The sequence below is a fragment of the Ambystoma mexicanum genome, chromosome 7q, assembly GCF_040938575.1.
Source record: "Ambystoma mexicanum isolate Mex_15411 chromosome 7q, UKY_AmexF1_1, whole genome shotgun sequence".
Taxonomy (NCBI): Eukaryota; Metazoa; Chordata; class Amphibia; order Caudata; family Ambystomatidae; genus Ambystoma; species Ambystoma mexicanum.
In genome coordinates, this window is record NC_090941.1 from 850791972 (window position 1) to 850813514 (window position 21543).

The following is a 21543-nucleotide window of genomic DNA, read 5'->3' on the forward strand; positions in this document are numbered from 1 at the left end:
CAACTGAGAAGTCTTCCGAAAATTCTTTCTATGTGCCACATAGAACTTCAAGGCACGAGCAACGTCCAGCTAATGCAAGGCCCTATAAACTGGCGACAACAAGAAGACAACACCAAAGGTTCACTTAGGTGCAATTCCAACGTCACCTTTGGCATAAAGGTTAGGGGTGGACGCAGTGCCACCTTTGAAGCATGAAGAGACAAGTAGGGCTCCTTGCAAGACAGGGTGTGAATCTACCCGACCCGCCTGGCCGAGACGATCGCCACGAGGAAAGCTGTCTTCCATAAGAGAAACTGGAGTGTGGCCTGATGAATAGGCTCGAAGGGTGCACCCATGAGTTTAGTCTGCACAACATTGAGCTCCCAAGCTGAGGTAGGGGCCTTCACCGGTCGGAAAGTCCTGAAGTGTCCCTTGAGGAACTCCTTCACGAGTCAGAGATGGTCTGCCGGGGACCAGGTGCACCTGGATATGGCGGCGAGATGCACCTTGATAGAGGCGTGAGCCAATCCCGCTTTGGCCAAGGGAAGCAAGTATGGAAGAAGTTGCAGAGCCGTGACACGCAGAGAGGTAACCTACTGACTAACCACACGGAGAAGCACTTCCATTTATGTCCGTAGCCCTTCGTTGACAAGGATCTGGCCCTGGCCAGGATTTCCTTACATTCTGCAGGTAAAGCATAAACTCCAAACTCTTGGGCTGCAGGAACCATGCCCTCAGGTTCAAGGACTCTGGGTCGGGAGGCAGAATGCCCCACTTCTCTGGTGAGAAGTTCCAGAGACAGCGGCAGGTGGATAGACGGGGCCACTGACAGGTTTAAGTCTGGATATCAGATTTGAATCGGCCAGGCCAGGGCGACGAGTATTATCCTGCAGTGGCACTGAGTGTGTTGATCACACGTAAGAGGAGAGGGAATGGCGGGAAGGCGTACAGGAACCGTGCCTACCACGGGAATGAGAATGCGTCCCCCATACTCCTCGGTTGACTGAACCTGCTGGTGAACCTTTGACACTGGATGTTCACTGCCGTTGCTAAGAGGTTGATCTGGGGCTGGCGTCAATTGCCGAACAAAAAATCCACCATGTCCTGGAGAGGTTTCCACTAGTGGCAAGTACGCAGTCCCCTGCTGAGCGAGTCCATAATGGTATTCTTGACTCCCGCTTGCAAAGACTCCTCAACTGCCTTTCCGAAAAGGTTCTACCCAAACGGCATATCCAGTACATTCATCTGAACCCCTGGGCGCAAGTTAGTTGCCTTCAACCAACCTTAATGACGCAGAGACACCCCATACCCCGTTTGGCAGAAACCAGTGTCCACAATGTCCACTGCAACCGTGATGGCGTGATCCAAGGCCACTCCCCCTTCCTGAAAGAGTTCCTGTGCCTCGCCCTTCTAGTCTTCGGGCAGGAAGTCCATAATAGGAACAAACTTGAACCATAGTTTGCGGTCATATCGGAACAAGATGGCTAGGTCGTTTGCTGCCTTCATAGTAGAGGATGCCGCATAAATGATTCCCTTTCCCATTGCATCCAGCTACTTCCCCTCCTGGGCCGGAGGTACCATGACTGCCGACGACTGGTTTGCCGAGCACTTCCTTCGAGTCCACCAAATCGGGCGATGGCTGAGACCATAAGCACCTGGGGGCTGAATCTGGGACCCTGTACTTCCCAAGCCTGTCCGCTTGGTCGGGCCATACTCCGGTTTTTCATTAGCGCCAGGCTTTCCTCCCAGATGTCGTCCAGAAAGCGAACAGACATGAGACCTTTTTTCTCTACTTTCTTGGTCTCCTCAGGGGTTAACCGAAACAGTTCAGAGGCCCTTGATATGACGGAAGGAAAGGATCCAACTTCGTTGGGCGGGAGGGGGGCGATGAAGAAGCCCTATGGGGCTCATCCACGTGCAGCGTCTACCCGTCTGCTGCAATGAAGTAGTTGTCCTCGTTGGTGCCTGTGGCAGCTTTGTCTGTGCCCGTGTGTGAATCCAGGGCTCTGGGTGGGGTCTTTTCACAACGAGGTAGTGGTGGTGGAGTCTGATGATGGAGAGGACCAGCTCCCCCTTTGACCTCTCCCTTTCGCAGGGGCAAGCTTAGCCTCTGAGGCTCCTGCATGGCCCGTGAAAGTGTAGATCCTGGTGGCATTCTCTGCTTTATTTCAGTGACCAGCGTTTGCAGGGTCAATAGAATATCCAGCAACACACCCCTAGGTCTAGGGGTGAATAGAGCCAGGGGAGTAGGGTCTGGGCAGACGCGCCTCGTCTTGCAAGCAGGAGACCCCTCGTGATACATGTAGCAATCATCCTGCAGATCACTATCCTCATTGGTACTTGAGTAGATCTGTTCCGGTTTGTCTGGGACAGCCCACTGGTCCACATACCGGGAAGCTCCACCGCAGGGACTGTGACTCTCCTAAGGAGGCTGCTGGGTCTGTATGGTCGCCAAGCCCTTCCCTGACCCCAGAGTGGCACTGCCTTTGTCGCTGCTTCTGCAGCCGTATCTCACCTCGGGGAGAAGGACACCTGTGGAGTGGCCCGACCTCCTTCGCGGACCCACTCTCCCTTCAGCCCTATCGCAGAAGTAGTTGTTGACTTAGTTGACGATAGCTTGTTGCCGCTTTTGTCAACGGTGTCGTCAACTCCGTTGACCTGGCATGCAGCAAGGTCTTTGCCAGCTTCGCCGAGTCCTCTCTGGACTGGTCGTTCTTCAGCTTATCTGCAGACACTCAAGAGTTTTGCTGGGTTTGGGGACTTTTTTTCTTTGAAGGGGATCCTTTCGATGGTAGGCTCACTGTAGAGGCAATTGGCAATTGTTTTTTCCCCCGGATCGGGACCTGCACCAGCACTGAATCCAGCAGTGCAGAGCTTGGCCTGCTCTTGGACCCGTGCGAGCAGGGAGTCCTCAAAGGATCTCGACTTCCTTCAGGAGGGAGTTCGCTCCTCGGACCAGCCAGTCCTAGATGAGGCTTGACTGCCTCGCGGCCGAGCCAGTGGCCTTGCTGGACTAAAGCCACGCTGACAGTCTACTGTAGTGGTCTTTTTTGGTTTTCTTCGAGAAACCACAGCGCACCTTGCATCCCTCCTCATCGTGGTCCGGATGCAGGCAATATAAGCATTTATGATGCCGATCTCCCACAAAGATGTTCCTTTATCCACAAACTCTGCAGAGTTTGAAGAGGCTTCGACTTTCCTTCTTTTCTTCGCTCATGGTTGAAAGGCGCGAAGTAGGCCCAAGACCGGGCCTCTTCGAATCTTTGATAAGACGGTGGATGAAGCTCTTCGCCTGTAGCGGATGAACATGCGAATCAATGCCAGACCACATGATGGAGAACTTCAGAGAACAAGCATTGGCAAGAGCTATGAAAGCATGTGAAAGTGCAACAAGCAAATGGTGGCAAAACAAGCAATAGTGAAGCATAAAGATGTGGAAGGACCCCATTGTAGAGAGACAGTGGCAACATGCCTATGAAAGAGAACGAAAGGTGTGTCCGTTGCATGACCTGTAATGGGTGGACTGTGTGGTCCAACAACTGCGCCTAGACAGAGTACATCCCTTTAAGGGAAAGCCAATTCAAGCACCACACTGAAGCTGGTGATTGATTATAAAAGGAAAGCTTGCGTGATCTGAAAGTATGGAGTTGATCTCTATGACATTGGTGAAAGATAACCAAGACAGAAAGAGCTGGGAAGGATCCCAAGGAAATGTGATTTGTTGAAACTGTTGAAAGACTTGGGGAAGGGAACCCTTTTGACCAAGAGCTGGACGAAGCTCAGAACTTCCATTTGAACACTTATTGTTTTGAGGCCGACATCCCTACACATTGTATACAAATATATGTGAAGTCAAGTAAAGGCTTTGGACACAGACAGATATTTTCTTTGGACTTCCCAACACAGCATATCCTTTGTTTTATTTAGGTAGGGAACTCCCACCTTAGTTTAGGGCAAGATAGGCCTTTTTACAACCTTCTTTATTTTAAATAAATGTTTGTAGCCCAAACTTTCAGTGCATTGTCTGTCTCATTCATGATGCCTTCACAGTTCACAATTTATATCAGTATTCTGAAAATAAATACGTAGGGATCTGCGGGTTTAACTAACTTCACCGATTATCACCCACAAAGTGATGGCCAAAGTGAAAGGGCAAACAAAACCACACGACAGTATCATTGTTACATCACGGATCAAGACAAGGGTTGGCTACAACTCCTACCTCTGGCGGAATTTGCATATAACAACTCTTTCCACACTTCTATCCAAGACACTCCATTTCATTTAAGTCGCTGTATACACCCCTGTCCCATTCTGGTTTCTACCCCATCCTGCCTGGCACAAGCAGCTATGGATTTCTTGAGCCAATTACAGAATGGAACTAGTACTTTCAAGAAACACTTACAGACAGCTCAGGAACAAGTCTGTCATTCTGCCGACAAAAAGAGAAGACCCAGTCCCCAAAACCAGGTCACTGACAGTCTGGTTGTCCACGGCTCATATCACATCACCTTCATGTGCCATGAAATTCAAGCCTCAGTTTCATAGGTCGTCCTGTCATTTCTCGCTTTATTAACCCTGTGGCTATGCAATTATCTTTGCCTTCTCACTACAAGTTCCATCCTGTGTTCCATGTCTCCCTTCACCAGCAACAGAATCAAGGCTGTGTCCCAGGTCTTTGCAGGAGGGGTTACCACCTGTAGGGCCACAGGATGAATATGAGGTACACTTGGCAGTGGACTCCCGGTTCTTCAGGAAGAAATTGCAATATCTGATTCACTGGAAGGGTTATGGTGTCAAGGAGAGGTCTTGGATTCCTTTTGATCAGGTGTCTGCTCCAAGACTGGTATCCAAACTTCATAGAGTATACCCTGGAAAGCTTTAGGATGCGACCAGGTTCCCTGCTCCTCAGATACCCCACTCACCTGTTTAAGCCATTCCTTCTGGCTTTCCAGCAGCCTTGGAGGCTAACAGACCCTCAATCCTGCGCCCGAATGGTGCACAACAAGCAAGGACAAACCAACGTGTAGGACGTTCCTCACGTCGCGTCCATGATGGCTGTCAAGTCACGTGAAGGTCCTTTCCTCCATGACGAAAGCTTTGGCCTTCCTGACTACAGAGACAACAGTATTTAAGACAAAGAGCAACCTACCTCACATTGTTCTTGCAACTGAGTTTACCCCACGCCAGAGCCCTGCACCAGCATTACACACTTTCAGGTATTTAGTTCAGTCTGTAGATTTGTCATTTTTCTTCATTCTCCAGTACTTGATCCTACATCCTATTTCTTGGAGCCTACATTTTAGGTTTCCTGCATCATAACTTCCCTTGTAGGTAAGACCCTATATCTAACTGTAAACTTTATGAAACCCAGTTAGTTACATTTCCTAATTGTCCCTTCTTGTATTCCCTCACAGCTCCAGCTGTCCACATGGGTGTGTCTACTAGCACCCTCTCCCCAATGTGAATTCTGTTACCAGGGATGTTTAGGGTAGGAGGTTATCAGCCTCTAAAACCTCCCCCTCGCCCCACATAACCACCCCTCCCCCAAGAGTTCTGCACTTCATCCTGCTCTGCCTCTATGGACCCAACAGTTAAGATGAATTTCTTGAATCTTGCCTGTTGGACACATTTCAGCATGTCACCCTAGTTAACTGGGGAACTCAGGTTAGTCAAACCCAATCAAGGTATGCGCATAGAGTGGCCAAGGCTATTCTCAGGTAAGTGTTAGTAGGGTAAGGGGTCCACAATGAGCCCACACAGTGAAACACAATTTAGACAGGTAAGTACAAAAAACTTCTAGACCCAAAACACACACTAGAAAATTAAACAGGCATGTGATAATTTTAGACAACACTCAATTATCAAACATGCATACATAGTCAACTTTAGGTTCTTAGGAATGCATTCAATGACGTATTCACCAATAAGTAGTGATGAAGTAGAATGGAACCAAGTCACAAGAAGCATACCCATAGGACAATCCCTATGATAAGTGGGGCTTTGTTCCCAAAAGTCAAAGATTCTCCTCAGGAAAAGGGTCTGATGTAGGAAGAGTTCTTGTGTTGGGGAAATGTTAGAGAGATATACAACAAAGTTACTGGTAAGTAAAATGTTCCTATCTTTCAAGTACAGCAGCTTTTAGATGCAACAGTCAAAAAGTGATACAATAACCCAAGTTTATTCTAAAGTTTAATCTAAGGACAACAGGGGGTGACAAAGGCTCTGCAATAACTTACCCACCTGACTCTGATGTTCCCAGGTGACTAGATGTGGCGACTGGGGTATGGGGGGGGAGGGGGGAGGAACGTTTCCCAGCATTGGTTCCAGTAGCATACTGCAACCCTTTGCGAAGAAGAAATGCAGAAGGCACAGTTGCAGACCTCGTCCGGATACTTCCTCAGACGGGGGAAGGAGAGTTCCAGTGACAGCTACCGCACACAGACGACAGTAGGCGTCCTTCCAGTCGCAGAGCAAGACCTTCTAGAGCAGGATCCCTTGAAGCTGGGAGGACGAGAATCGTCAGGAAGGCGACTTGCACCTCAAGCTGGCGACTGCCGAACTTAAAGTGGAAACCTGGGAACGGCAACAGTTCTAGCGAAGTAACCCACTGGAGAGCTGGTCTGTCCATCAGGTGGTCCTGGGACATTTCCGAAGGCTCAAGACGACTGGATCCCCCAAGAACGTATCGAGACTGGCTGGTCCCACCAGCCCAAGGGTTGAGGTACCGCACAGAGACTTCACAGCTCAGATAGTCCAGCAGGGCTTCACCGGGCCAAATGCAGGAAGGATATGCTGGCCTCTTCGGAATTCGCCCTCGGAGCTTCAGTCGGATGCTCGTCTAGATAGGATACTTGGCTCCAACGCTGATCTGTAGAAATGGCTGCAGGAGGAGTCCTCTTATCTGAAATCCTGGCTGGAAGCATGTCCACCAATGGTAAAGATATGCACAATTCAAACAGCCAGCAGTGGTCCAATCAGGAACAACTATGGGTTTCATTCATGCCCCACACCTAGACTTTCAGGCCCCATGGATGTGGAGTGGTACCAGACAGTCCCACCTCTTCCTCGGCCAAGCACACACAAAGGTAGCACTAGCCTGCGAAGGCAGCAACTTTCCCAGGCAAATACATGCTTTCTTTGCTACATTTCTCTTGGGAGGATAGCTCAGCAGCAACGTGCTCGTCTTGGAAGCAAGACGAAACAGGAGCAACACAGGTTCAATCCCTGGGTCCGCGCTTAGAAACCTCTGGGTACTAAGCGTGTTATAAATAACCTATCATATCATGACCTTATATTGGATTTCCTGATCGGAGAAGGCAGTAAGAAGGCCAAACAATATGGCCAGAGAACAAGCAAATATTTTGTGGCACGCCCACTTTAGGGCAACAGGCACGTTTAGTATGCATACGCGGTAAACACAAATATGCACACTGAAACCAATGCAAAAACGGTGTTTAGGCACATATAAAAGTAACCAACAATCCCATGTATAAAATACCAGGATGATACAAAACTATCACCACTGGACTGCACTTTAAGATGCTGTGTGCGCTGTTAAAATGTTACCAAAAAGGTAAAAAGACAAAAGGGTTTCCCAGTACTAAGAGTCTGAAAGAATGATCAGTTTTCCCACGACAAAATAAGCAATAGGTCAGGGGAGTAAAGCTGAAAGATTCACTTTCCTGTAAACAGTCATGACAGGTTCAAAATCAAAGGTAAAACGTTTGGGGAGTCCATAGAAATATGGAGGGGAAAGTTGCCTAAAGAGGAATCTTTCCCAGGGATGTCATTTGGGGGTCGTCAGGGGTTGCAGTCGAGGGTGCAACCCCTGGAGTCTTGCTTGCGACCCCAAATGTAAAAAAAAAGAACAATGTTTTCTTCTTGTTCTTTTAAAACGGAAGCTCCTGGCTGAGTGCTCTGTTGAGGGATGTGCAGAAGGCGGTGCACAGTGTTTTGCTGAATAATGCGTTGAATGGTAGAGCTCAGCGTTGTGCTGGCTGGAATGCTGAATGCCATCTGCTCGTTTTGTTTTAAGGTTTCATTCCAGTCTCTAAAGCATTGCAGGCTACGCAAGTGCTGCTTCCAAGTTCTGAGAGCTTTGCTGGGTGCTGTGCTCACTTTTGTGAGGAGTTGTTGAATATGCGAATCATCTTCTCGGATTTTCTTTGTGCAGAATTGTGTTCAATGATGTGGCACGTGATTTGTTGTGATGAGTGCTAAGTGGCCGATATGTTGTGTGGAATCCTGGATCCTCTTATTATTTATGTATTGGTGCTGTGTAAGGCACCGCTAGCTGCTTGACAGCATCTTCAGAAGCGTCATGACTGGTGTCACGAGTGCTGCACACGTTATTGTAAGAATTGTGCGTGCTGCAGCTTGGGGTGCTGTAAGCACTACTTTCACGTTGTGCAATGCGCTGTGAACAGGGTGGTGTACTACGTGCTGCTCTGGGTGCTGTGCCGAGTGTCGGGCAAGGGGCCTCGCAGTGCTGAAGACTGTACTGCTGCTACATGCTGTGCTGCCGATTCCTGTGCTGGGTGATGTGTGCAAAGGCATCACTAGAAGAGGCTCCGAGTGGCCTGTGCCTACCCTATTTATTAATCTTGTCCACTACACCAGCATCTCGCCCTAGCAATGGGACCACCAAGACAGTAAAGAGGAAACTCTCCCCGCCCCCTCCCCCCACTCTCACGATGTTGAGTGGATCAGCAGGGTCTCTGCGAAGCCATTATTTTGCTTACTTGGTTTATTGCCTCTATTGAAATGCGGAAGAAATGCCTTCCTGGTAGAGTGTGTCAGTTTCTAATGAAATCAGTGTATTTGTTAATTCAGTGGGGCCCATTAATATTTACATAGAAATTGAGTGCATTGCCGGCATGTCACCATACCACGGAGAACATGGTTGCATTTTTAATCGGTGTTGTTTACTGGATGGAATCGTTCATTTGCAGCGCTCGCTATTCCCTGGTCCTGAACTCCTGCCCGTATGGACAGAGTTTGCCCAGCAATTTTCTATGAAAGTTTCGACATATTTTTTTCTCACATGATGTTGTATTGTAAATGAAGTCCACTTCATCAAACAGAGGGGACTCGTTTAGCTCGTGGACTACTAGAGTGCACTAAGAATTGTAATTTGGTGTAAAACTTAAGGCAGTGGAAAAAGAGCTGCATTTGACCAAATTGTGAGCCCTGGGTGAAGCATTGCCCACAGAGATCAGTTACCCTGTTACAAGTACTGCATTATATATTGTTTACATTTAGGCCCCACGTCGAATCTGGAAAAGGACATTCCCCAAATGTGTGATTGCGGACAAATCGCGCCTCCCTTTGCACCTCATTCTTATATCTGGCTAAAATGAGAGCGCCCAGAAACGCCGTGTTGGACACATTTGAAGGCTGTGTGCCATCACTTCCTGTGATAACACTTGGCCGAGGGGTCAAATTACATCACTTCCTGTGATGTCAGCAGAGGTCAAGGGTCGTGTGATGTCACTTCCGCTACCCCAGGCATTTTGGTGAAGTGACGTCCCTCATCTTTCCTAACAGCTATAATAGGTTGGCCTCCCAAAATCCACCAGCAGGGTTGGCTTTAGATATCCATCCATTCACTCACTCCCAATCAAGAGGGGTAGTGCAATTTGGTCCAAAAATATGACAACAAATAGTCAAACAAAAGCGATGGAAACAATATACATACATATGTCATCAAAATACCTTGTTAACTTCTTCCTGGTCTTGAAACTGGGGGGTTCTCTCCGACTGATGAATTGAGCGAGTGGAGGAATCCAAGTCCGAGTTTGGTTCCAACAGATGAAAGGAATGACGATTTAAACTCTCATTGCTTAGGTGGGAGAGGTCCATGCCAATAGCAGGAGCTAGAAAAATATTTACAGTTAAAGCAGGACCATCTATTTTTAAAGAAAATATTCTACAGAGCCGAATTCAAAATCTATATCGGTTTATTACAAAATAAAGTATTCGCTGGTTGGTTTTTCAACAAAACGCTATTTAACTGCACAAGTGAAAGATTTAGCCTTATGATGTTCACGTGGAATTTTATTGTAGAAATAGCCAATTGTGTCACTCTTAAACAGTGAAAACAGTAACCCTTAAGAAAAAGGTAGTGTCCAGCGGGCTCTTCCGAAGCTCGTGTTCAAGCCCACCCGATGTAGCAAAGCAATCTTTCAGACGTCTCGTAGCTCACCCCATGGAACAGAGGGTAATCGGGAGGCGAGCAGGGCTACTGAAATTCTGTGTACCTTCATTTGGAATAAAAGAATGTCCATGCTAAATTCTGATTTACACAGGTTATCTATTGTGTAGTGTTCGGGAGTTTTACTAAATTCCACGTATGGTAGGACTTGAGAAGACTCACTCTTCGATGTACAGAGCTCCAATTCTTAGGTTTGCCCTGAACTACCTAAAAGGCCTGGTAGCTATGGCTGAGCAGCTAGGCTTAGTCTAGGAGGGCTGTAGGTAAGTACAAAGACCTTGGGGCAAACCTATAGCCAAGAATACAATTATACAAAGTATATTTATCAAATATTTTTATTTATTCTAAATACTAAGGCTACTAACACAATATTAGAATCACAGGCAAGTAAATGTATTCACATGCATACAGTAAGACATGTAAGCATTACTCAAAGCAATAGTAGACTTTAGATTAATATAAGTAGTCAGAGTAGCCAATCAATTCTTGTAACCAATATTAAGTAACCCAATACAGATACTGGTAATTACTTTTCAAGCAGCCTATACTTTGAGACTCTTATCCCCAGATAGGGTTGGACTTCGAGGAGGCACTGGGGAACTAGGGCCCCTGGACGCCTCACAAAGGAAGGCAGACACTATCAAAAATAGCAGGTTTCTTCCGTGTTGCAGGAAGTAAAATGTTTAGTGAAAAGGTGGTTCGGGGAGGTCAAGTAGACCAGGGATAACAGTTGGGTTGTCCACCCCAATGTGTCTCAGAAAGCTCAGGAGGAATCTGATCGTACGAAGCAAGCACCCAGGTGAGTACCTAGGTGCGGGACAGTACATTTTCTTGAAGAAAGAAGACTGTGGCACCGGCAGGTCCCCAGGTGAGGCGACAGCAACTCCTGTTTGGATTCTTGGCATGCAGGGTGCAGAAGGAACCTTTGGTGTGAGCAGACGGTCAGCTTCTTGTGATGGGACGCCCAGCAGACTATCTTTACAATACTGGCTTGTTGAGACTCGAAAAAAGCTCTGGTTCAGCAATGGCTGTTACATGGCAGACGTCTCAGTTCCCGACTTAGTAGGGGAGACGACGCGTGAAAGGGTTAGTGGAGGTCCGGAAGGAGGCACACGAAGTTCCAGCTGAAACCCGGCTTCAGGAGACCATGCATAGTAGATTGGTCCAGGTCCCGGGGTATTGGGAAATTACAGCCCAGGACAGTCGCAGCTCCTCGAGCGACGGCTCAAAATGCAGGTTGTCGCGAGACTGGTTAGTCCCACCAGTTCAGGGGAAGAAGTTGTCTGGTCTGGATCTTCCCTCTCGATCAGAAGAGGAAGCTGGAGCAGTCACTAAGCAGTCCTTGCCGGTCGCTTGCTGCAGGCGTCGACCTTCCTTCGATTCTTTGGTCCATGGGTCGACCCTCTTGCAGCTCCAGGACCCTCGTCTTTATGCAGTAAAAACGGCTGAACAACAACGACCATTAAAGGACAGCCATCCTCCCAGTTCGACCTGGATCCAGGCAGCCACACTGCAGGACAAAGACCTGGGAAGTAGGTCACCTCACCCAATTCCTGTCCTTTCAGGCACTCAAGAGCTTTGGAGGGCTTTCACAAGGAAGCCCACCAAGAACAAAACAACTATAATTCCCTCTCGGGTCTTGGATTGCACCCACCCAGCACAGAAGAAGACTCAAGAAATTACAAGTTATCAAGAGTTGATGAAAAAAGATGGGCACCATTTTTGCACAATATTGCCCCATGTGTAACTTACCGCAGCTGCAACAGCAGCTTGCGTGTAACTTTCACTAAAAATTGGTAGAAAACATCAACTGCCAATCAAATTAACTTGTCACGGTAACTAGAAAGTTACTGAAGAAGTGGGAAAAGGGCTTCATTGTGCCCCTCATCACTCCACAGGTGGGGTGTGCCGATTCCACAAAATCAAGATCGGTAGGATAAACATCATCCCCCTGTTCTTGGAAACAGTAGTTATCGCAAGGAAAATAAAAAGGGCAGCTAAAACAAGAGCTCCCAACAACACTGCACAGAAAGTGCTATGTGCTGCTATATTAAATTGCAGATACCTTAAAAATGGAGGCAAGCAGGACTCCATAAAGATAAAACCAAAAGGGTTGAAAAGGGTTCCCAGAGATAGAGCGACTGAGTGAGTGGGGAAAAAGATTCCCACTCACTCGGGAGAACCGATTAAAAGAAAAATCCAAGAGTCCAGCAAAAAGTGCTGGGGGACTCGCAAATGGGGAGAATATTGCAAAAAAATTAAATTCAACCGAACATGTAGTGAGAGCACGTAGGCAAAGAATTGCCTTTACTGACACTTGGCAAGTCAATACATTTAAGAAGCATCTAGGCAGGGCACAGAAAGAAATGTAAGCGTTCTTTGGGGAACTCCAGATATCTCTCCAAGTGTGGATAAGCACCACTTTTGGTGCTTGGCAACGGTTGTTTCTGTTCAATGCTAATGATAACCCCTATGAATTCCTAAAGGGCAGGGTTCCAGGCTAACGGTTTGTATTAGGAGCCATTGGATTCAATGCAATTATTTGTAGGAGTCAAACCAAATTTGAGCCACATTTAAAATAATTCAAAATTAAACTGCATGGGTACAAGCTAAATCATTTTCTAGATAATTTAAATAATCAGGAAAAACGCAGAAATTGGTTACTTACTCACTTTTGTATCCTCTGTGCGGTCTGTTGAGTTGAACTTTGAAAACTGACTATATAGTTTGTTTTGAGCCATCTGGCCTGCATATGAAGGTGAGCAATAGTAATATGACCTAATTTAGTAGGTGACTTTAGGAGTGAGCGAGTTTATATAGAAAGTAAGCAAGTATCTTCAGTTATTCCAATAAAGCAAAACGTTATGGTTTTTGCCTCTGCCGTGTCAGCCTTTGGCTTGATGGGGAATGGAGGAGCAGTAGTGATCACAGGCAGTGATGTAGCTCCTTTCCAGCAGGAGAATGTCCCTGGAAGCTTCAATGATGCTGGCCTGGAGGACATTGGCCGGAATTCAATGCCAAATCCACTCTTTGCACACGCATCTCATTACCAATAGACACAGAAAGACTTCCTCCGGCAACCACAGTGGATATGCGCAAACCTTCCTGCCCCGCTGTTTGTGTATCATACACTGCAACATGGCACATTCCATGCAGAAGGTAGTAGTTCAGTTTTGTTTCTCTGCATTTGGGGGCTTGTATTTCTGCTTTTCCCATTACAAATCCAGGCCTACTACAAGTCCTAGAAATCAAATACCAGGTCAAAATAATAAACAAAATGTTGGCATACTTGAGTGTTGAGATGGATTTTCAGACTCAGCCATGTGGGAAGATTCTGAGATGCCACCCTATTGCGGTGAACAGGGACAAACACTAATGTCTAGCCAAACTATCTGAATAGCAAGGCTTAGACTGAGGAAGGAGCAAGTGGTGAAGGGTTCAGTTAAGCACACACCAAGCACTCTTTGTAATCCAAGATAGGCAGAAAGTGTACAAATACTGTTAGATTAGGCCTTTGAGCAAACTCTTGGCAATAAAAAACTACAGCAGAGTAACACTAAAACATTCACTACTAATACATATACAATCACCTTGGTGTGCTCAGCTATGCGCACAAACTTCACTTTTAAATACAATTTGAGCTATACTTCCATCTTCTCTAAGTGTAGCACAGCAAATGAATAAAAGATAAGACTCCAGTAAGTAATCAATACTTTGATAACTTATGTGCAACCTACCAGTTCTCAAACAATAAAATAAACCTCATAAATAAGATGCTAACCTCAAAAAGCCCTTCCCCCATCTAGAAAAGGAGGTTCCTAATGCCATTAAAGTCACAGGGCCGAACCAAAGTCCTTCGGGAGGCTAGGAATCACTTTTAGGAAGTTTCACAAGTGTTGGCTTGAGCCAACAAGTAGTTGTAAGTATTGCAAATGAATGTGAATTTAAGAGACCGCTCTTTAACAGAGCCCCGTCCAATCCAACCAATTTAGGTGAGACCTAGGGGATGATTCCAGGCCAGAACACCGAGGCTAGGCAAGGGACAGATGGGGCTAGTATATTACATTCCTAGAACTGTATGATGGGCGGGGATGGGGGGGGTTAGGGTCGAAGGAGGCGAGAACAGGGATTTTTACTCACTCCCTGTATTCCGATTTACTCAGGAACCACCGTAGAAGTTCCTGAAATTGCTGCGCCACCTGTATTCGTACCTTGGTTCAGTTGAAGGACGTCCAGGGGTCTTGGGTGCAGAGGTCCCTACAGAAATCAGATTTTTGGGTCTGGCTAGTTCGGGGTTCCAGTGTTGAACAAGTTCTGGACAGCTGGAAACTCTGAACACACCCACTTCCGGACCACCATTCTGTCGACTACCTCTGAAGAACCCCAGGACGCAATGCAGGGGCGAATAGGGACAGCCACTTGAAAAGGTGACATGTGGTGAAAACAAAGAAACTGGTCCTGCAAGAAGAACGTTCTTTGTGGAGAGCAGCAACTTTGTGAAAATGATTTTTGTTCCATAACCTTACAATCTGCAGAGTTGTAAGACTGGGCTCGGGACGGTGACTAGTGCAGCGAAGTAGCCCAGGAGGTTGTCTGGCTATCCCACTAACTGGTTCCGGATCCACACCATTCAAACTTGGGACAGAATGTCCAATCAGGGACAGGCTATGGCCACTGTATCTGCTCAGCAACAGACTCACTGGCACGAATGTGAAACGGATCAAGACCGACCCAGCCCCAACATCTGGTCACAGACCACCACTTTGCCATCGAAAGATGGAGCTTTCCCAGCACAAAAGCTTCACTTACCTCCAAAAATAGCAAAATGTAGGATTTCTCACTGACTGAGGTCTATGGAGGGAAAGCAGAACTAAGTAGTACAGACACTATACCCGAAAGTGATGCTTTAATGCGGTTTGTAAGAGATGACAGATAGTCTCGGGAGGATAGTTTAGGGGCAATGCGCACACCTTGGACGCAAGACAACACGGAGCATCACAGGTTCGATCCCCGGGTTCGCACTTCGAAACTTCTAGGTTGCCTCAGTTGACCTGCGCATGCGGAGGTAAATGGCACTGATGTAAGAGGAAGGCCATGCCACAGACAGTGAAGGAGAGAGAGGTCTATTATCTGTGCCGATTCTATTGTTCAAGATAGCCCTCAGGGACCACAGAGTAGGGCTGTGGCTGCCCTTGTCGACCACCTGTGTCCCCTGAGGATTTGCTGGAAGTGAAGGAAGTATGTCGGAGTTCAACAAAGAGGCTATGTACTTGCTCAGGAACTAGGGAGACATCACTTGGGGAACCCACTAAATGGAAGTGCCCGTGGGAACGAGTAGCCGATAATGCCACAGAGCTCAGCAGGGATCAGAGGAGGTTAAGACGTACTCATCACAGAAGCTGGGGATTGCTGGCTGACAACCAGGAAAGTCACATCAGACTGCGGCATAACAAACTGCTTGCTCTGCAGAGCCGGCCTTGGGAGGGGGCAAGCCGGGTGACCACCTGGGCCCCCCCCAGGGTGCCATTAGCCCCCACCAGGTCCGGCCTTAGGGTCAGCAGCGCCTTGGGCGAATTGGAGCCCCCTTCGCGCTCCTGTGCAACAGGGGGCGGGGCCAGGAAGTCAATTTAAAAAAAAAAAAGTTTTAAACCTAATTGCTCCTGCGAGGAAGTAATGATATGAATAGGGTGCATCTGTGCTCTGTTGTTGCTGCATGCGCTCCACGGGTGCATTTGGTAACAGTGAGGTGCCTGCCACGACTTCTGCCGCTACGTCAGCTCGGGGGAGCCCTTGAAAGACTCCCCCGAGTAGGCGTGGTGGGGGGCTAATGGCGCCTTTTGTTGTTGAAGGCACCCACGGGGGAGAGGCGCATTTGGTGACAATAAGGTGCTGAGCACCCTATTGTTATTGAATGCGCCCGGACAGCAGGTGCATTTAATAGCAACAGCCCGCTTGCCGTGCCCTAAGGCCGGGCCTGGCCCCCGGCACGCCAACTCGGAGGGGTTGGAGGGGTAGGGGGGGAGTCTTTCAAGGGCTCCCACTAACTGGCGTAGTGGGAGAAGGCAGGGCAGGCAGGCTTTATTTAACAATACGGTGCTGTTGTCAGAACCTTGTTATTAAATGCGCCTCCCCGCCGCGGGTGCTTTTAATGACAAAAGGGCACCATTAGCCCCCCACCACGCCAGCTCGGGGAGAGTCTTTCAAAGGCTCCCCCGTGCTGGCGTAGTGGCAGAAGGCGTGGCAGGTGCCCCATTGTTATTAAAAGCGCCCGCGGCGGCCGAGCATATATAACAGTAGGGTGCTGATGCATCCTACTCATCATTACCTCCTCGCCCGAGCGAGGTTTAAAAAACGTTAAATTTTTTTTTTTTCTCAAAAGGCACATCCTGGCCTCGCCCCCCGTTTACCAGATGCGCGTAGGGGGAGCCCCAATTCAGCCAGGGCGCTGGTGCTCCTAAAGCCGCCGGCCCTGTTGCTGTGCCCATCACTGCAAGGCTGGAGAGGAGACGCTACAGAATTACGGCTACTCGAAAGAAAGGCAACACAAATAGAGCAGAGGGGTAAGGGGTACACCTTACACGACCGCCGATCAGGTGCCATGCAAAGTGCAGCACGTCGGCACGGAGAATGCAGACTCGGCAGCGTAGGCCGGGGGATCAATAGAGATGAACGGGAGGGACTGGCAGTTCGAGCAATCCATCTGGTGTTTGGAATTCACCGGATGGATTCCTTCATTTGACCGCATGTTGGCATCAGCTCGCCAAACGTCCACCCAACCAGTTGACACGTATTTCAGAGCTCCCAAGACATCCTGGGCAAAGTTACGCCGATTACCTAGAATTCCACATTCATGTATAGATACTCAACTGTTGGCAACTAAAACAAATGTCTTCAACCAAGTAAAGGAATTAGCTAGACCATTTCACATCAAAATAATAAAAAAACTAACAAATTATGTTTGTAATTCTAAATATAACATGTATAAATTCACCCGCTTTATAACTTGCACTATTCTTTCTAAAATGTAATTAATTGTTTTAATATTGATGTAAAGGTTTATTTAAAATTTGCAACCCATTTTCAAACTTTAACCTTTGATCGTAATCCCATAACACTGGTATTGGTATGTATTAGTACTTATTTATATAATGCTTACGACTAAGCACAGAGCAAAATTAAAATGGTATAATAATGTGCAACAATAGCCGAAAAGGAAATGCGTAAGGCTGGGAATAGAGTAGGAAAGATTAAAGTCTACAACAGAAAAGGCAAAGACGGGGAAGAACAAATTGGTAGAGCAGAGTTGTCATCACAGTCCAGCCGGCTTTTTTGGTGCCGCCCATTTGGCGCCATCCGTTTCAGTGCGGTGGAGCCCCCAGTCGGGCGCTTCTTGTTGACTGCAGCCAATGGGGAGCTAGCTGTGCCAGGATAGCACAAACAGTAATATCCTGGTGCAGAGACCTGTCTGTGCCAGGATATTACCGTTTGCTTAAATATACTGTCACCCAAAGCACTTTTTTTTTGATAATTTATTTACAATACAAATAAGAATACACCAACGCATAATACATTAACATTATATACAAAGTCACAGCAATAGTAAATAACAAAAATTCAGGACCCAAACCCACCCAACCCCATGTTCACATCTCGTTACCTACAAGATCAGATCAACACAGTTCCAAAAATGTTCCCCAAATCTTAAGAAACAAACCTATTTTGCCTTGCTTTCTATACAGTCATTCCTCCATAGCTGCCAAATTCCCCATTTCAGTCAGCTGCAGCTCTTTGTCTAATGTAGCAATCGACTTCCAATTTCTGAGGATAATCTTTTTACCCATTGCAGCTCCTCTGAAGAACCATTTTTTCTTGCACTGAGTGAGATCTTCCAAAATGGAATCATTCCCCAGAATTAACGTCTCAAAATTAAAATCAATTGTCACATCCAAGATATTCTCACAGATACCACCGATATCATTCCAAAACCCACGGACCTTCACACAATCCCACAACATATGTTCCATAGCACCTTCCTCCTGAACACATGCCCAACATTCCGGTCCATCCTTCAAGCCTCTCCTCCACAATTTTTCCGGGGTCCAGTACACCCTATTCAAGATCTTAATTTGTCTTGCCCGTTCAGTCAGTCCCAACAAACACAATTTGACATTCTCACACATCCGTATCCAACTTTCCTCAGTAATGTCCGCTCCAATTCTCCGACCCCATTCAATTCTTAGGCTATCATTGCTCATTGACCTCATTCACCAATGATTTCCTCGTAAGAAATTCCAGGTTTAGACCATTCTGAAAATCAAATTATACCAACTGCTAACTTCAATTTCCTGTAATCCGATAATCTGAATCCGGCAATACTGAACTCACTTTGCAATTCCCTCGCAGATTTCCACACACCATCATTGAAGAGATCTCCAATCCATTTGATACCTCCCAAAAACCATTCAGGCCAGAAAAAGGATTTGCCATTCAATTTAATAGACGGATTCATCCAAATAGACGCACTCGGATCCCTGTATGCGTCCACCCCCAATAAGACATTCAAATTCTTCCAGGAGTCTCTCAGATCTCTCTATACTCCCTTCGAAATAGAGGTTAACAATGCCCTAGTAGATAATGGACCAGTTGCACTTGCCTCCGCCACAGCCCATACACTAGGACTCAATTCCATGTAATCCACCAAAAAAGCACAACTGAAGGCCAGATGGTAGGCCCTGAAGTTATGTACACCTAAACCGCCTTTCTCTCAAGGCAGTTCTAGCTTTCACAAACCCAATCTTGCCGGTTTATTGTCCCACAAGAAACCTTGTATAAGCCTATCCAATTCTTTCCAATAAAATACATTAACATTCAAAGGGATCATACTTAAGATATAGTTAATATTAGGGGCTGTCATCCTTTTTAATGCGTTCACCTTTCCCCAAAGCGACAGCTTCAGTAACCACATTCATGTTCACTCTTATCAAATCACAAATCTTCGGAGTGATCCAAATTCCCAGATACAACATCCTATCCGGACACCACCGAAACCCTAGATCAGTGACATATTTTCTGTTACACCCAGGAACCAGCGGCAACACTTCAGATTTGTCCCAATTCACTCTATAACCAGAAATCTCCTGAAATGAGGTTAAGACCCCCATCAATGTCGGCAATGAAAGTACCAAAAGTATGTCATCTGCAAACAGCGTATCTTTTGACACAAACCCCAACATGAAACGCCAACTATATCGAGTTGAGCACGAATGGCATCCGCCAAAGGTTCAATCGCCAGAACAAATAAAGGTGAAAGCGGGCAGCCTTGTCTCGTCCCCCTCTCTAGTCTAAATGGATCAGATCGAATCCCATTAGTGTTAACATCTGCTGTCGGTTCCGTATACAAGAGCCTAATCCACGATATAAAATTCACTCCAAAACCCAACTTCTCAAGCACCAAGAACCAGTAGCTCCACTCCACCCTATCGAAAGCCTTCTCCGCGTCCAATGAAAACGCAGCCATCTCTTCAGTCTCATTCGATGCCTTATTAAGTGTGTGAAATAAACGCCTGATATTGCTGGAGGTACTCCTCCCTTTTACAAAACCTGACTGATTTTCATTGATTAACCTCGGTAGTAGACCTTCCAATCTACCAGCCATGATCTTAGCCAAGATCTTGTTGTCTGTGTTAATCAGACTAATCGGTCGATAACATCCAGGAAGCGTCTCATCCTTGCCCTTCTTCGGAAAGACAGTTATCATAGCGTGTCTAGTCGATGCCGGCAGTACACCCTCAGCCAAAGAAGACACATAGATATCTTTAAGAAGATTCAGGGCTGAATCAGGCAATATCTTGTAGAATTCTACCGGGAAGCCATCAGGCCCCGGCGATTTCCCCACATTTAGTTTGCCGATAGCCATCTTAATCTCATCTATTGTCAGATCCTCCTCCAATAACTGAGTCACAATCCGAAACACTAGCAAGATTCACACTCTCCAGAAAGTCAATAGTCCCGACAGGCGCAACAATTTCACTCTTATATAAATGCATGTAATAATCCCGAAAAATATTGTTAATTTCTTTCGGCATAAAAGTGATTTGGCCATCCTTATCTTGAATAGATGCAATTGATCTTTCAGCCTCCCTCATTCTCAATCTATACGCCAACCATTTATCACACTTCTTACCCTTTTCAAAATAATCACATTTCAGGTTACAATATATTCTCTGTCTTCTCCTCAATTATGCCATTAAGTTTTTTTCAGTACCCTCCATTCAGAAATAGTATCTGTCAGATGGGTCAGCCATAACGGTCGTTGATAAAGCATCAACCCTAATTTCAAGTTCCTTTTGTCTACTTGCAGTTTTCTTTCTCAATCCGCACGTCAAATTAATCAGATAACCCCTCATAGTGCATTTTAAAGCTTCCCAGACAACTTCTGGCTGCACATCACCAGTATGATTTACTGAAACAAAAAAGTCAATTTCTGCCTTCAACTTATCCACCTCTTTTTCCATCTTTAAAAACGCATTATCCATTCTCCACGTGTACGTTCTCCGAACAGTATTTCCCAAGTCAATGTTCATCCTCACGTGAGCATGATCCGACAATAAGATCGGGCCAATCTCGCTTGACATAAAATTCTTGGTCATCAGACCAGCTGTCAACAACATGTCTAATCTGGAATAAACTGAATGTGCACCTGAGTAAAAACTATACTCTCTAGCATGCGGATGTTGCAACCTCCAACAATCTCGTATAGCATCTTCCTCTAACAAGTTTTTAAGAGAAACATAGTGACGATCACTATGTCTAAAATTTCCTGGCACACTCCTATCCAAATCCTTATTCAAAACAGTGTTAAAGTCACTACCAAGAATGATGTTATCTGAACCCAAGTCTTGAAGCGTGTGCGCCACTTGCCTAAAGAATGAACCATCATCTACTGACGGAGCATAAATATTACATAACGTCACCAAACAACCTTGAATAGTAACCAGCAAAGCCACCATCCTGCCCTCATTATCTGACATTTCCCGTACAATCCTCAAAGGACAATTCCTCCTGATTAGAATTGCCACTCCTCTTGATCGAGATGAAAAACTTGAGCCATATATCCTTCCAACCCAACCTTTTCTAAGGCTACCAATTTCCTCTTTAAGTAAATGAGTCTCTTGAACAAAACAAACATTGCACTTCAATTCTCTCATGTGGTTCATAATTTTGAGCCTTTTCTTTGTATTGTTTAATCCATTTACATTCCACGTAAGCACATGTAATTCATTAGCCATTTTCTCTGGTCTATCAATTACGAGCACAACAACTACAGTATCTCCTCTACTATATCACAT

General features: G+C 46.3%; 1 protein-coding gene across 4 annotated transcripts in view; it reads right to left on the minus strand.

Moving 5' to 3' along the window:
* CEP295 (centrosomal protein 295) overlaps nucleotides 1-21543 on the minus strand; it is a 721329-nt gene that overhangs the window by 254016 nt on the left and 445770 nt on the right. For all 4 annotated transcript variants that reach the window (XM_069639287.1, XM_069639289.1, XM_069639288.1 and 1 more), the window contains one exon: nucleotides 9697-9857. In XM_069639287.1, coding sequence (XP_069495388.1) covers nucleotides 9697-9857 — 161 coding nt within the window. The remainder of the gene's footprint in view (nucleotides 1-9696; nucleotides 9858-21543) is intronic.